The 18,110-nt window shown below is 38.5% G+C and overlaps 1 protein-coding gene across 5 annotated transcripts in view; it reads right to left on the bottom strand.

Annotated features, from left to right (window-relative positions):
* The window catches only part of foxp2 (forkhead box P2), a 92,110-nt gene extending 79,974 nt beyond the window's left edge, over window positions 1–12,136 (bottom strand). For 2 of the 5 annotated variants that reach the window (XM_026923606.3, XM_026923602.3), the window contains exons 1-3: window positions 11,235–11,738; window positions 3,951–4,016; window positions 3,539–3,603 (exon numbers count right to left, since the gene is read on the bottom strand). In XM_026923606.3, coding sequence (XP_026779407.1) covers window positions 3,539–3,603; window positions 3,951–4,016; window positions 11,235–11,250 — 147 coding nt within the window. In that variant the 5' untranslated portion in view covers window positions 11,251–11,738. The other 3 variants (XM_026923601.3, XM_026923607.3, XM_026923608.3) reach the window with 3 other exon arrangements.
* Between the last annotated feature and the right edge of the window lie 5,974 nt (window positions 12,137–18,110).

Raw genomic sequence — 18,110 nt, 5'->3', positions numbered from 1 at the left:
ATTAATTTAATCTAATTTACATTTATATGAATCTTTGTGACCAATTATTCATATAATCTCTCACAAGTCCACGGGAGGCCAAAATCCTTCAAAGCACATGAAAATAAGTTTCCACAAAACCAACTGCAGCAAATCACATATTTTATTTTATGCAATGTTTATGTTATTATATTTATTATATAATGCTTGCAAAAATAATTGAGGTTTAGAAAATAAGTTAGGTAACTGTGTTCTTGTTCAGAATATATAATCTGCTAATTGCTAAGTTGATTAATGAATAAAAGGCTTGAAATTAACTTTGAAGCTCATCAGTCACTGCAGCTAGTTGCTTTCCAAATTTAGAAACTAATCAGTATTATTACTAACCAAAACATTGCCAGTCCCAATGCAATGTATAAATTACAGCTAAATCAGATCATTTATTCTGTACTTCTTCTATAAGGACACTGCACATTTATGAGTGTGTGCAATTTCTAATCCTGTTAAACTGGATGTTAAATAAACACAAGCGGGTAAATCCATAAAATAACACAAATCACGGGTATTTACTGTATCACTTGCACGGAAAGCTGGGTCTTTTTGGGCCACATTATACCTGTTTGCCACTTTCCATTAAGGAATCTGTATTTTTTCCTTCCTCTTTTTCCCATTTGCATTGTTCTGGATTCTTGACTGCTGTTTTGTCACAATACAGTCTTTTCACTAGTATAAACTGGCCAAGCTAAACGTAAGAATATATAAACTTTACAAAAATTACAATGTACATATATGTACAATGTATATACGCAAGATGACTTACTATTAGTGATACATGTATAGTCTATAATACATGCCTTCCATAAGGTTACGTGCCAAAGTGTCTGGGAAACTAATGAAGTTGCCTGCCATTGGCCAATTTTACCAATTGTGCAGATAAGCCTAATTAATTCTAATTCAAAGTGAGGAATTTCTTGACTTTACCGAACGCAGGAGACTTCAGCGAGATGCTTTGGGCATGAATACCTCTAAGCAATGCACCTTCCTAATTCCACCCACCTGCAGTAACTGGGTGAAAGCTGGGTCACACCGCTCTGATGTCATGCCTGAATGGCATCCCGTTTCACAGTCATCCCCAGCACTTGGGAAAAATCCATGGTTTGTAATTTGTTAAGCCAGAGCATAGGAATAACCCCCAAAATGTGATCATCTGACTGAAAACCAAACATGCAGTACGGATGTGGATGAATCATTGACAAGAGTTTTTCTGTGTGTTGTGAGGGTAGGAGAATGATGGAGAAGTGGGTGTAGAGAGAGGAGTGAAAATAGGGAGTTGGATTAGAAGTCGTAGTGAAGGACACTGAATCTTGGCTCATTCAGCCTGGTGATTAGCATAGCTCCTCAATGGATCAATAACCTCATTGAGTCTGTCTGTCTCCTGTATCAGGAGTGATGGCAGCACAGCGCAGACTCTCCTTTGTAACTCTATTCGCATGGCAACTGTTCATTCGCAACATATTCTCTCCCTTTACTACATCCCTCTGTTTCTGTTTGATCTCTTTGCTACATACTAGTAGCTGTGAAGAAAATAAGCCAAAAAGTTAGTTCTTCAGATTACTAGAATGTGTGCTATTAATTGCCTTTTATAGTAGCAAATTCAACTTGAAGTGTGAAATCTGTCTGAGGTGCACACTTTTTTTTTTTTTTTCTTAAAAGGCTTGAATTTATTTGAAGAAAACTCTTTGGGCAAGACAAGCAGCTGCTTATGTTACATTTACTCATAGCATGACTTTATCAGCCCTTAACTAAATCTAATTTAACAAGAATATAGAAACTTGGTCAAGCTCCAAAAAAAAATCAATGAAGCAAAGAAAGTTTTAAGAAAAGAGAAAAACCAGATCCATGAAGCAATGAGGAAAGACGCGAACCTTTGATGACAAGGACTTTTTTTGAAGGCTTAAGTTTAAAATATTCTGGGTGGCTGTGAAAGGGGGATTGACCACTGACCTGATCCCTAGAGCACTTCGAGTTCTGGGGTTAATAGGGGATAAAGATTAGCTTCATTCCCATCACATCCACCTACCCTCCAATCCCAAATCAGCCACACAATGACACCTGCCAATAGGGACGGAGCCCGGCTCCTTTGATATCCCTCATCTTCTCTGCTCCAAGTGGCCAGAGCAAAGCTCCGTGGAGGTTACACTCCTCCACGCTGGGGAAAGGAAAGAGCTCTCAAAGAGTCATTTGGGAAGGAGATGACAGGCACTCTACCAGAACATGAAATCAGTTTTCAAAGGCAAGCGTGAGCAAGGCTATCCAATGGAACAGCCGTCTTCAAACTTGAGCGAGATACGTTTAATTGAGGCAGATTTCACAAAGTGTGTGCTTACCCAGTGTAAAGTCGGGGGGCAATTATACTTTTGTTCCTGCCCTGATGTTCCAAAAGAGGTTATCTTTAAAGATTTAACTGGATACTCAACAAATTATAAACCAATATTCAAATCTCTTGAAGTTGTGAACGAGAAAGCTGGGTTTCTCTAAGACGTGTGAGGTGATGACTCATGGGATACGATTTCCAGCCAAGCCATCCAACCTCACAGCAAACTTTAATCATATATGCAGCTTGGAAAATGCAGAGCTGTGGAGCTTGATAGCCACACCAATAGGTTCTTCTTCCGTTACAAAAACCACAGAATTACCACAAGACTGCTATAATCTGTTAGAACTTTTAAGGAGGAAATAAAATCTTGGCTCCAATATCCAATACAGATCATGGACGAAGAGGTACACCTTGACTTCCAGTGGTTCCACCACACGGTATGTTTAAGGAATAAATACACCATAGCAACCTGCTGTTTTTCACTATTGCTTTTAAAACCACACATTTCATACCTGTAACTCATGTTAAGAATGTTAACAACACCAAGAAGTCTGTAAAGCATAATACAGATGTGATAACTTTGGGGAATAGTATGTGTGTTCCATTTTTTGTATATGAAGAAAATTAAACTATCACAAGAAGTGAAAGTTTATTCCAAAATGTCTATGTATATTTCTATAACTAAAAGTACCCAATGTCTTCCTTCGTCGTGCCCAATGACTGACCTCCCACATAGAATCACATCTTTTTCAGCATGGGTCTCTCTTTTTCCCATCATTATCATTGTCTGGCAATGTGTATATTGCTGTAGGAAGCTATATGGCTAATGACGAACTCGCCACTGCTGTCCATTAATCAGCAAGTGAGGAAATTCCTCACACTCCTTCTGCACTGACCTGGTGACAAATTGCTGCTGTTACTGTGGTTTGTGAGAGAGGACGTGCTATGGCTGCTCTCAGACACAATGTACAATTGAATGAGCTCATTATGTCATTAACATTAAACACTTGCAGAGCAAGTGGTGTTTTGAGAGTTTTTTTTAGAATTGAGACAAGACAGATGGAACGCACGCAGAAGTTGTTTTATTGTTCTGCACACCCTCAGAGATACTCTCTGGTTTGAAATAGATGGAATAGATGATGGATCATGCAAATGATCACAATAAAGAGTATGTTTACTCACCACTTCTGCCTTGGCTTCAGAGTGCTCGGCTTGTGCAATGTGCAACTGCCATACCAGATCCTGTCCTGAAACAGACAAACACGAGAGGAAATTCACACACAAACATGTTAACGGTTTACCTGCTCCAGTGAAGAGTTTCCACATTGTTGATCATTTCTCTTTTTAGTACACACCCAACAGGTTTTTTGTATCACTGTCGATTTTTTGCTTGTCGAGAAGGACTACATTTAATTGCCACAGTTGAAAGAATTAAAATAAAGGCATGAAAGCAAGACACCAGATGTGATACCATGTGATTTAGTGACATTTGTTGTGCATCAGTCTGGTGTGCACCATTTCCTCTTTTTCAAACGCATAACCTAAAACGTTGGCGTCCCTGACAGAAGTACAAGACAAAGTTTTGCAAACTTACCCTGAGGGAAAAAAATGTTCAACCGATGTCCTTCTTTGGAGGGGCGGTTCCAGGTACACAAAGGATCTGTTAACAGAAATGGTAAATATAACTTATAATATAAAGATAGTGAAAGAATGCTAGGTATATTAAACATGTTAAACATAAAACTTCAAAAAGATTGCACATAATAAATCCAGAAGAAGATTTTGGATTCAAATGCATAAGTGCATAAGTATATGAGTGCTTTTTTTTTTTTTTACCTGGGTTACACAGATGTATCAGAATTTGAATAAATTAAATTAATCTGATTTATAGATAACGGAATATGTCTTTTCCCTTTAAAGAGCATACAGTATCTTTAAAGTGAAGTAATGCATGAGGCAAACTGTATACAATTTGCTCTTAGTTTTGCTGACACTAACAGATCAGTTCAAATAAGGTGTTATTTATGAGTTATAACATATGCTGTCTTGTTAAGAAATTTGCACACATGAACTCCTGGCACAGAACACATAAACAAAGATGTTTTCTTAACCAAGTGGCCCAGATATCCATGCGATTTTTTTTCTTTCTCAGAATTCCATTGACCCTGTAGGCAACCAGCGACTGCTGGATCCTGTGGAATGTGCTCCCAGGACTGTACACAGAGGCAGGAGAGCATTGCTGCAAACAAAAACTGCCAAGTGCCATTACAGTGACTGGCTGAGTTCAGAGACTTCTGCTGAGAAACACTTCTACTAAGTATTAAGAAAAGAGCCGTGAGGACAAAGCTAAGAATCGACATGCTCCATCTTTACTAGTGGTTTAGCTGTATATTTTTGAGAGACACTAATACACAATGCTATGTTTGTGAGGACAACATTACTGATATATATTTTTGATCTGAAGCATTTTTTTGCAAATAAACACTGGAAGTATAATTCAATGTAACTTGCACTTGTCACGTAATTATCTTGGCAAAACATTGTTTTTGTTAATGTTTCATTCATTTTAAATAGTCTCTGACTTTACTTTAATACCACAACACCTCTGAACTCTGAAGGCTCACAATTTAAATCACATAAAATGCTAAAGCAATGCTATTAGTAGGTGTGACCTCAGCATCAAGGATTTACACAATGTCTCTAAATACTATTAAAGTATATATACACACTCCATCAGCCATTCACAGGCGCTAATAATGCCAATGTCTGATATTTACTCGAAGCGCTGCACTAAGTCAAGATAAACTATTTCAAATGAAGCACAGGAATACCTCCACAGCCCCATACCGTGCTCTGAATATGAAAAGAAGACATTATGCTAAGAAGTCAGATTACTGTACACAATAATTTTTATCTTTAAAGTAAATACCATTCCTGTGTTGGGGGAAAGTCACTGCAATATTTTTGACAGGGGCCAAATGCCCCTTATCTGTGTTAGTCAAGCAATTCAAGGCTTCCGAACAAAGATGGGTCTTCAAACTCCTTCTATTCATCACTGGACGTGTAATTACCCCCGGTTCGCAGTCTAGACGTTACCGCTTTCAGAGTATTTAAGACCCCTTTTGCAACACGCATGCCGCTTGCGCCCAGCCCTGCGTTAAATCTGCACCAGATAAATTAGCAAAGAATGCAATAAAAAAGAGCACAATGAAAAGAACTTTATCCTTCCCGCTGCTAAATGAGATTTCTTTGAAATGCAGATCAGTGGCGCTAGATTAGTGAATTTTAGCTGCTGTCAACATCATAACAAAATACAAATGCGATTGTTCGCCTGGTTCTTATCTCCTTGCTTCCATCTGCTGCCTCGTTATTTACTCTCCTTGATTTACTATGCAGATCTAAATAAGACGCATCAAAAGGAGGGCTTACAGCACAATAGCTTCTTAAGCTTCTACATCAAGGTATTTGAGAGCACCGTCACATGAAAAGCCGGCCCATCAAAGGCCCATCTCTAATGAACTTCCATATCAGAGAGGGGTGTGTGGTGCTCCAAAGCAGCAAAGAGAGGGAGAGATGCTAAATCAGAGGAGGCAAATAGAGGCAGGAGACTTCCATGGCCCAGGGAGATTAACACCCTGCAGAGACCCTCCCTGAAGCCGCAGACAGGGCTGGCCAAGCCAAGCATCAGCACGGCCTCCTGTCTAGAACACCTCTCTATTGCACATTATCCATGAAATAAAAACCCTTGTGTAGGACAGCGTGTGCTCGAGAGTATACTGAATCAGGCCTGAAGGCAGGAGTGCTGCATGTAAGTAATAAAACGCAAACCAGCGCCCAGGACAGACATGGACAGCTTGACACAGCTCCACAATGAGTAATCACAGGGAAAACGCATTATTTCCCTGCATGTACATTGCGCGGGGCACAAGAGTTCAGGAGAAGCTCGATTCTCATGGTGGTGCCACAATGATGACGGTAATCTTCAAAGCTCAGCCGTAATATTTGGGGAATAACCTCTAATTTCACGCCATATTTGTTGCATCCTGCGTACACAGACAGGATTACAACTCAAATCCCACAACTCACACAGGCGGAGGAACAGAGTGGAGGGGGGGATACATGAGTGTTTGAAGATATCTCTGATGCTGTGAGCTCTGGTTTGAGGTAAGAGAATCAGTTTAGTTGGGGCAATTAGGCCCAGAGGCAGAGCAGATGCAGTGCTGGCACATGTGCCTTGGAGCAGGGCCACGGAAACCCACCAGATGATAAGAGGGCAATAGTGAGAGTGGATGCAAGGGGCACAGGGTATGAAGTGCACAGTGTGTGGCATACACTCATGTACCAGCTTCTGGGCCTGTTCCAGCTTCCTAATTCCCTAGTCCTCTGATAAAAAGAGTGGGGAAACTGTGGTGCCTTCTCTTATGGCCTGTTCATTTTTTTGCAGAAAAGGATTTTTCAGAACTGTACGAAAAAATGGCATTAAAATTATGCTGCATCCAGTTGGTCAAGTCACTGTAACACAATCCGCTGTTATCCCTTCTGTGTCTCTTCCCCTTCCCCTTTCCGTCTCTCCTTTTTCCTCTCTCTCTACACGATGCCAAGTGGGCTCAGTGCCAGTCACATTTGCAACCACGAGGGACTGTTGCCTTTTTTCTTGTTTAATGAAATGACAAAACAACAGATTTACATATGCAGAAACAGGTGTTGTAACAGGTTTGACTCCTCTTGACCTAAACCGTGTCGAGGGGGGAAAAAAAATTAAACAAAAAAAAAAACAAAAACCAAAACAAAAAAAATGTTTATTAGCAACAGCTGCCTAGAGGATATTTAGGCTCTGATGAGCATTCAAGTCTTCACCATCTGCCCTGCTGGTTGCCAGGAGTGACAATCTAAATTAAAACCCACTCATCAAATATCGTAAAAATAAACCATTGTATTGCTGGGGCCATATGCTGTGAGTGGACCTATCAAAGACAAAAGCCTCTCAGGTACATGCTCAGAGTATAATTAACCTTCCATTGAGCGCGTGCGCCTCTGCATATGGCACACAAGCTGACTGAAGACATCCCTGTGCAGAAAACAACGGCTTCTGTGTTATCCACTCACACATTCCTGCATGGCCCTGTGTGTATACTCAGGAGTGTATGTCAAGAAGAGGATGTCATTTCTAGAGGTTTGGAGAATTAACACAGACTCTGAAGCAGTTGCTGCAGGCATCTTGAGGAGCGTACTTTTCAGCAGCTTAATGTCAGTGGACTAGGGAACAATTACAAAATTCTCTGTAGTATCAAACACTTGTCATGTCGATACACTTTATTTCAATATGTTACACCATGTGTCATATATATATATATATATATATATATATATATATATATATATATATATATATAAACTTCTATTTGTAGCTTGTAATAAAGGAATATTTTGAGACACTGTTTTCCATTAATCATTAATATAACTAATAAATGCAAGAAAACACAAGTACAAGCAAAAAAAAAAAAAATGAGGTCAAGGAGTCAGAGAGAAAACATTTGTCGTGCCCTTCTGAAAGACAAAGCCAGCATGGACGTGCTTGTTTTCTGTCCTGTTTTTATTTAGAGAGATGCAGGAGGAACAAACCTGAGACAGTCGTGACCCTGCCGCAGTGTTGCAACTTGTTCTCGGGCAATGCCAGCAGAAGGCAGCACCATATGCCCCCAGCCCCGAGCATGATGCTCTTTCTGCAGTCTAATACGCCTGTCACGAGATGTTACCATCACAAACCCTGCACTTTTAACATTTTCAAATAAACAGATTCCCCCCCTCCTCCCTAGTCCGCAGAGAGTCCGTTTAGAAAAAGGTTGTCACTTGGCTTCACTTTTTTATTATAAATTTTATAACGTGTATTCAAATTGGAAGCAACACCATAGTGTTTACTCACTGATTAGCCTAAATGTAGAACAATTTGTTCATTAGCACATTTTCACGATGACCAAACATGGTTTTTATGACATTATGCATCTAACTGCGGCACCAAACCACAGACTGTCGATCAGCACAAAAAAAAAAAAAGAAGGTCATTTCTTCTGCGGGCACTCTCTCTCTTTTCTCCCAAAGCCGCTCGCTGTTTACTATACACTCAGGCCACAGATGAGCATAGACTGAACAATGTTGACCTTGCCGTTTGACAGAAATGACACACCACCACTGAATCTTTTGTTCTGGCAGATTCCTGAAACCAAGACCTTCTCTTCTACACCAATACTCTGTCACCTTTGAGACGCCTACACAAACAAACATTAGCTGTACAAATCACGGTTGATTTCTTTCTAACCTACAGCTGATTTTATGCAAATAAGTCATGAAGCATAAAGATCACTGTACACAGTCAGGAAAAAAAGGTCCTAAGCGTTACATTTCCTTATCATTGTGGTGTATGTGTGTCTCTCACATGAGAAGGTGACTACAGTGCACCTTTAAAAATTATTTAAGTTTATAATTAAAGATAATTAAAGACACTGGTTTTTAGAGTAATGCCCTAAAAGTAATAGATAGTAAAGATACAAATGATTAAGTGTACCACCCCAGAGAGAAAGAAGGCTACAGTTTAGTGTATCACGTCCCTCATTACTGAAAAGGAAAAGAAAACGAAATTTTATTTAAGGTTAAGGCACTGCTTCAAGATTTAATTTGTAAAGGGTGTTTCTTGACTATCTAATCACTACGTCCAAACAGCAGTTACACTGTGGAAAGATTTGGGTCATCCGTCCAAACCGCAGTTACTAAGGAGCACGGAGATGGAATTGTTCCTTTAGTCTGCCTTTATTCAAACAACACATTGGACGTTGGGAGCCTAGACTGCAATCCACATTTAATCCATATCCGCTGACCCCACCCAAGGAAGCTTTTTTTTTCCTGGCCAGAAGTCAGGGTACTTTTCTGATCGGGCTTAATAGGACGGTGACCCAGAGCGTGACTCAAAAAACCTCAGCTCTCAGCCTCTTAGTTAGTGAAGCACACAAAACGCCATTACGATGATGTGGATAATTATGGCGCATGAGGGCCTCTTAACATGCAGCACGGTCTTTTATCTAAAGAAGTCAATCTCTCCTGGGCTGACAGGTAGCAGCACATGATCCTGGTAAACAAATACTTTCACACAGCACAGAAGTGCCATTAAAGGCCAGAACTGTCAACACAAATTCCATTTTTACTGGCGGAGGAAGGGAGAAAGGAAAGGGGAAAAAAAACTTGATCACCTCTGGTTGCCTTAACTTGCATGGAGGTTGTCATGGAAACATTTCTGTGAAGTTAATGTAGACAGAAACAGGAGGCTTTCAAGCGTAATTTTTTGACCCTGTTTAGGAGATAGCAGGCAGTGCAAAGTTTTCCAAAACAATGCAACACCTCGAGGTCGAGCAAGCAGGGAAACTTTAGACTTCCACTGACAAATACAGAGCAGTGTCTCTCAATGCATGGTGATGGATGAAACTGGAAACAGTTCAGTCAAACAGTTTACTGAATTAAAAAAAAAAATTGCTGTGCTGACTTTTTCAAGCTGAACAAATAAATCACGGTCATGTGTTTTGTTATTCAAGTTCCAAACGGCGCAGATATGGATCCATGCATTAACCTAGCGCCAGTCAAGTCAGGCCTTAATTTTGACAAATGATTATAACTTAACACAATGCATGCACATTAATGCACAGAGCACAGGCATTTTCCTATCAGCTCAACACACGAGCCGGCCGTGATGGATGGTGTAATCTGGGGATGTATGCAAAATGCCAGGGCTGACTGCGAGTTTGGACGCCGGTCACAGGTCAGCCCCCATCAAGCCGTCACTCCGACACAGGCAGGGCACTGGGACGGAGCTAATTAAAATCACCTGGAGAAAGCTGCGTGAGGCTAACGAAGGGCTGGGCTTCAGATTACACAGCAGGCTTAGAGGCGGTGAGGTGCGCTCTGCTAAATTTTACTACTGCCATTACGGGTGCTTTGAAGCGGCCATGTGTTGAGTGATGAAATGGCGTGAGACACACCTGCACCTCACCTGCACAGCTGCCAGAGTAAGCGCAAAAGCTCTCAGCCCCGAATGACACCGAGGCGAAAGCCTGAAAACAAATCACAGGTCACCACCAGAGCTCTGCTACTACACACCTGGTTAGCAATTAAAAAAAAAGAAAACGCAAGAAAGAAATCATCCACCCTATTGATTTAGGTGCAGATGTTCTTTACGCACTGAGATATCGCCATAAAATGAGTCTGTGTGTAAGAGGAGTGCTGTCCTTTGTATTACCTCCATCATTAACACCAGGCTTTAACTTACTATCACTACACATAGTGTGGACATTTCACCAGGACCATGGGACGGGAAAGAGCAAACACGGTAAGACATTAACAATAATGATAATAATAATAATAATAATAATAATAATAATAATAATAATAATTAAATTGTATAGGTATCAATATGAAATGTAGTTTAGTTGTAACATAAAGGGAACAGAAAATAGAAATACTTTCTTAATTTACTGAATTTTCTTTTTTGACTTTTTAAAGAAAGTACAAGAATTCATGCAGAATTAAACTAAACCAAAATAATAATAAAAAAAGCTTAAAATACAGAAAGAGATCATTGTTATAATGTGATATAATCACTAAAGAAAAAGCAGGTTATTATAATCTACATAACCATGGCATTATTTCATAAAAAAATAAGAGGAGAAAATTCTGGAAAACAATAAGCATGCATTAAAAAGTTGTGCCTAAACAGTATTATGAATATTATGAATATAACTATTACTATAGAAGCATTCAGTTTATATAGCTGCAATGAAGAAGGTGCAAAATACTTTTTTTTTTTTTAGGAAAAAGAGTAGAATTGCCTACTTACTGAACCACATTCTCATCGAGCGGCCATCATACCAACACTATCAGTGAATTTAATACTTTCCTAATTCTCTTGTTTTACTTTTGCATTTGTTTCAATGGGAACTTGGTCCGCGTGCATTTTTTTTTAAATGTAGTTTATACCTAAAGTTCTAGAAATATTTTAGAGAAAGAAAAAAAAGGCAATAAAGTGGAAGTGATAAAAATGCATGACAGCTGAGCAGAGATTTAGCTGCACATGAGGACGTCCCTGTCCTGAATCCTGAGTCCTGAGCTGTGGACTGGAAGCTCGTGAGCAACACAAACCGCCGCGTGCGTGCGCGCGTGCGTGCGCGCGTGTGTCTCAGTGTTCAAAACAACAAATAAACACCTTCAACAACAAATCAACAAATGCAGCCCGCGTTTCTGGAGCACTTCCCCAGGCGCGGCGCGTTTAAACTGTTAGTGTGAAGTGTTACAAAGTGAAGACGAAGTGAAACTCGGAGAGATAAACAGCCAGGAGAGGGAAAAACTTACCAACCACACGCGCGTGCTTCCTCTGCGGGGAGACAAGAGCTGTGCACAAGTCACAAAAAAATCACCAAACGCACTCTAGGAGTTCTATCGTATAGCAGATTTTTTTTTTTTTAAATAAAAATAATAATACACCCTGAACAACAACAACAACAAGGCGCAGAGTAAATAAAAGCTGCGGGTATTCCTCCGCTCGGAGATGCACGCGCTGCGTCGCTGCGTCGCGCTCGCGCTCCTCTCTCTCCGCTCAGTGTGCTGCTGTTATTACTAACGCTAACAGCCCCCAAACCAAACAGCACCACACTCACTGCCGTTATAATGCTCTCACACACGATGCCATGCCATGCGATGCGATGCGATGCGAAGCTGCGCCTTGTTTTTTTTTTTTTTTTTTTTTTTTTTTTCCTACACACCAGACTTGTATATTCCTCCAGGTCTATTTAGGGGGACTAGCTTATTAGAACGCGGCCCCCAGGGGAGGCACACACACACACACACACACACACACGCATACACACACACACACACACACACACACATACATGCACGCATACACACGCATACACACGCACGCGGAGTTACATATTGTTATTTTTTGGAGTATTGCGACCCCGTGTGACGTCATGTCCACCTGCTTTTTTTTGTAAACAAAAAAAAACAACAATAAAAAAAAAAAAAAAAACAAGCAGGGAAGTCATTATCAGAAAGTTGCATTTGTGGAAGAGATGCACGTTTTGTTCCTCACCTGCAATCTTATCATTATAATTCTCAGAAATATGACACTGATAAATATGACCTAATATCCTGCTAATATTTCTGCAAAAAAAAAAAAAAAGGTGTCCTAAGAGAGACAAAAACAGAACAGGCTTGTTATATGTCCTGCTATAAAATCACAATCGACTTGTGTTTTCATGCTTTTTTTTTTTTTTTTTTAATTTGAAATGATTCTTCTGATCTTCTAACACCTACAGTGCCTGATTTACACCTGTCAGAGTCAAACCTGAAGCTAAACCTTGCTTTAGTAGTTACTGTACTTGTACTTGTGCAGTTTGCACACGTTTGCACGTGCACTTTATGTAAAAATGTGTAGTCTCTTGCAGCTCTGTGTTGTTTTATGTTGCACCATGATCCTGGAGGAAGCTTGTTTCTTTCCACTGTGTACTAACTAGCTGTATATGGCTGAAATGACAATAAAGCCACTTGACATGAACCTTATCATCAAATATTGAGCAATCATGCAACATTCAGTAATGTTACTGTTCCACTGCAGGTCTGTCAAGTCGTTTTCCTGGTTAAAAAGACATTTTTTTAACAATTAAAACAATTAAAGATACAACCTATCATTATAATCAGTGCATGATATCTTAGCTGTAGTTTCCTGTGTCGCCAAGCCATTTGTGATTTTGCAGTTTTATTTATTTTATTTATGTGCATTGAAATATTTAACATCTTTATGCTTAAAAAAAAAAAAAAGACTAAGTTTTCCAATAAGCCCAACAACCAGGCTACTAATCGCAGGTTAAGTCACTGATGTTGAGCTGTTGACCGACATGATAATTTGATATAAATTATTCAGGAAGGTATTCTGAATAATAAGCCACCAAAACAAATTTCTTCACATATTCATTTTAATGAGAAATCTGACGACACACCGTGTCAATCTGCACACATCCTTCAGGCTGGTGCTCACATCTGAATCAGCTTTATTTCTCACCTCTACTCCACTCCATTATAAAGGCTTTGGGTTGTTCTTATTATAGATTGAGAGAAAACAGAATATTAATGATCACCTTTCTCATATTCATATGGTTTTCTATTCACACAGGTCATAAAATGTGTCTGAAATGACCAGAAGTATACCTGTGACTCCACACTAACATGATGTTAAAGAAAAAACAGTGGCTGAAGCATATTTATAGAAGATTTAGTCCTGCATGAGGATTATTATTATTATTATTATTATTATTATTATTATTATTATTTACAAATATTAATCAATAACCTATAATAGAATAAATACTATTTTAGATAGAACACACAATGTTATATATATTGGGTATAACATAATAAAAATAATAACTGTGAAATGCATAACAGACCATGCTTTCATTAATATTTTTTCACTTATTTTTTTATTATTATTATTATTATTTTGCATAGCATGTCACTTAAAACAGATAAACAGTCATTACAAAACAGCAAATTTTAATAGCAATAACAAAAAAGCAATTTTAGATGCATTTTAAATAAATATAGCTAATATTGATGCATTTGATCAGATTTCTGTTGATAACAGTTTAGAAATTTACCGAGGACTAGCTGCATTATAAGAAAAAGACTGGGCACAGGAGACTTAAAAATTTGAGTTTTGCTGACACCTAGTGGCCAAAGTGTACAACTGCACTGAATATTCCTGTAGAGAATGATCATAGACATATAAGTAATCACACAGCGCCGCCTTGTGGTTAATATCAAACACGAATCCTTGTGCGTTTTCTCAATCCCTGGGGTCTGTTTTGTTTTTCTGGTGATACATTGGTGGAAAACATATTTATTACTGAGCTCTTGTAGTTCCTATACAGGTTTGACTGGTCATTGGAATTGTATGGGTTTAAACCAAACCTCAATTACCCCAAAACATACAGGCTTTTAAATAATGTCTACTTACACATTTAGTGAAGTGAAGTGACGAGACGTGTAGCCAAGTATGTTGACCTATACTCAGAATTTGTGCTCTGCATTTAACCCATCCAAGTGCACACACACAGTAGTGAACACACACCCGGAGCAGTGGGCAGCCTTTTTTGCTGCGGTGCCCGGGGAGCAGCTGGGGGTTCGGTGCCTTGCTCAAGGGTCTCACCTCAGTCGTGGTATTGAGGGTGGGAGAGAGCGCTGATCATTCACTCCCCCACCTACAATCCCTGCCGGACCTGAGACTCGACCCCACGACCTTCAGGTTCACCTTCGGGTTACAAGTCCGAGACTCTAACCATTAGGCCACGACTGCCCCCAAATTTAAGTAATGTTCATGAAATAAATCTGAGGTGAATGTACACTCCTGGGCTAAATAAATAAATAAATACAAGGAAAAAAATCCAAAATGGCAAATATAAAGCTTTTAATGGTCTTAACAAGAAATCATCGGTCAGAAAATGAGCAATAATGAAACAAATGCACTCCTGAGAGATCCTGTGCCTCCATTTGCTTGTTTACTTTTGCTTTTGGGGTAAAAGCTAGAAACAGGGAAATTCACTTATGTAGTCTTTTTGTATACAAAGGTAAAATCATGAAATCATAAAATGTTTGATGTAAAATTCAAACTAACACACGTCTGGGTGTACAAACTTCCTTTATCTATTTGTTTAATTCTTGCTAATTTCCTGACCAATAATTTGTTGTCAAGACCATTAAAAGCTTAATATTTTGCCATTTTGAACTGTGAATAGTTTTGGTAAAAGAGGTATTGTCTATTGGAGATCTAATTAACTAATTCATTCATTCATTCATTTTCAGTACCCACTTTATCCTGGTCAGGGATCTGGAGCTTATCCTGTGGCCTGAGGTGGGAATACACTATGGATGGAACACGAGTTATTCACAGCACCATGCACACACATTTATTACACACATTTAGAATAGTCAGTCCAACCTACCAGCATGTTTTTTGGGAGCTGGGAGGAAACAAGAGAATCCAGAGAAACCCATGTGGACACAAGGAGAAAATAACCCAAGCTCCGAATGGAACCGGGGACCTTGCATCTGTGAGGTGGCAACATTACCCATATTGTCACTATGCTGCTTTTTTAATTATGTTATGTGTATTATTTTATATATTTTATACTATTATTAAATTTCAGTCATATCAATGGTGGAGTGGTATGAGCATTGTGTTCCCCACACGTTTAAATAAAACCTTTGTCACTATACTTGTGTCTGGCTCAGTGCTCGTATGTCACTACTTCTGTATTTCCTGGTTTGGATCCTTGCCTATTTTCTTTTCTCTAATTATGGACATTCGTATGATAATCCTGTCAGTCTGTGCTTTAACCCCTGCTATGGACAATAGTTATTAGATTAGATTAGATTTTATTGTCATTGTCCAGAGTCCCAGCACAGAGCCAATGAAATGCAGTTTTTCGCATATCCCAACTTGCTTACTAGGAAGCTGGGGTCAGAGTGCGGAGTCAGCCATGATATGGTGCCCCCAGAGCAGATGTGGTTAAGGGCCACCACTGCCCTTGATGGTTCCTAGATTGCCCAAAATAAACTACACAGTGAATTTATGCACTTGCTTCCAGTTTCATACAGCAAACTACATCATTCATTCCCATAGCTTTTTCTTTTAGTGTTGAATTATTGACATTAACAAAGCACTGAAATTAAAATATATATATTTTTGTCATTACAGTAGTATTTCAGCCTCTTCCATATTATCTCACAATGTACTGTTCACCTAATTATTAATGCAACCTATTACAGTAGTGTTAAGTCCACTGACCTACTAATGATAGTTAGCTTGTGGAAAAAATATGGAAATGTTTGAGATTAGGTGCTGAAATGGAGGTGCTGAAAATACGTTTTTGTTACTACTGTTACACCAGGTGTTAAAACAGTCAGAAAGTGAGAGCGAAGCTGAGCTCAAGCAAGCAGTTTCTGATAAGACTAATCATTAGTGCGACAAAAAACTAACACCTGCAACACACAACAAAATGATCTCTCAGCACAGAATAGTTACAGACAGCGAGAAGCCATCCACTGCTCAAAAAGCTATGTAGCTACATAAAGACACAGGAAGATGTAAGACTGTGCACAGTATTAATAAAGATTTTATCCCACTCCTCAATTATACTGCACCATATTATATTTTTTGGAAATAAAAAAGAACCACACCGGTAATCTGAGCATTTTACTAGTGGTGGTAAAAGTAGCCAAATACTCACATAAATGTGCACTTACTCTTCTAAATGAATAATCTGGTAAAAGCTTGTATAGCTCCTAATTATTCAAATTATAGCAGAAAAGTATAAAAAGTATACATATAAAATTGATTTAAGTATGGAACTAAAAAAGAACAAAAAAAAAAAATTCACAAAAGAAAAAGATGCCACAAATCACACACTGATAATAATTTTAGTTATTGAGGATAATGAAAAGGAAACAATGTGGAGAAATATTAGCTAAGGCTAATTAACAAAAATTTTATTCCTAATCTGTCAAATGTTATCTAGTATGATAACTATGATGATGCAAACTTATTGGATGCTTATAACTAGCTGTCACAATACAAACAGACTTGATAAACACAAAAGCTGTGAAGGTGTAGGTTGGTTAGGAATTTAGATCAACTCCTTGTTGTTAAAAAGTGTCTGATGTTAAAAGGTCAGCCTATAGCTTTAGAAATATAGGATTGTAAGGCAATCTACTGATGTAGTGTTTAATATAATAAAATGTAAAAATCTAATATAATATAATAAAAATGTAATTTTAATATAATAAAATGAAAAAATGTAGTAATAAAATATAAAATGTAGTGAATAGATAGTAGATTTTTTTTCAATTTGTAGTACGTAAATGTCAAAAATATTAGGCTGGAGAAAAACTCAAGTAAAAATACAAAAACAGAGACAGATAAAAATCACACATCATAAAATAATTCTTTAGTTGTGAGTTCAGTTGGTGGTCGTAGAACATGTAAGGTGACATTCAAAGTTCTGCAGTGTGACCGCTGGTACAACACTCATCAAAAAGCCACCAATAGGAGGTCAGCATGGGATTAAGCAAAACTCAGAGGACAGCTACAAATATAGTGGCGATGGTAGTAAATTTGCTTTAATTCCAAGTTTATCATTAGATGAGCTTGATCGTATAATCTGACATGGAGAACACATTATCACACAGTCCGTTACAGAATTCAGTTTTTATTGGAATCATCTTGTACAGTGTGACAAGTAGTAATCTTAAAATACTGCTGTAATATCACAGTGTAAAATATACAGTAAGAAAGTAATTATCCTCAGTACAAAAACACGACACAGTAAATTAAGACAGTGCTGGAGCAAAGGAGCAATGTTCCTGTACTCAAGAACTAAGCTGAAATTCTTTCTGCAATGAAAAGTTGAATGACGCTGAATGGTCTTTATACAAACAGTGAAGACACTAAACGAAAATCATGAATGAATTAAAATCTGAATGGTTGGTCAAAAAAAAAAAAAGGTAGGTTGTAGTGGAAATTTATTCCACCATCTTAATATATATTATATTATCATAAGTTGCTTTCTAGAATTCTGTCTACTTATTAGGCTTATTGCCTGGGTCAAAAGAGCACATGCTGTATCAGGTTGTCGTCTGTAGAGGGAAGACTAGCATT

This window comes from Pangasianodon hypophthalmus, chromosome 18 (genome assembly GCF_027358585.1).
Source record: "Pangasianodon hypophthalmus isolate fPanHyp1 chromosome 18, fPanHyp1.pri, whole genome shotgun sequence".
Lineage (NCBI taxonomy): Eukaryota > Metazoa > Chordata > Actinopteri > Siluriformes > Pangasiidae > Pangasianodon > Pangasianodon hypophthalmus.
Note: the sequence above shows the minus strand (reverse complement) of the source record. Positions and strands in the feature narration are given on the sequence as shown.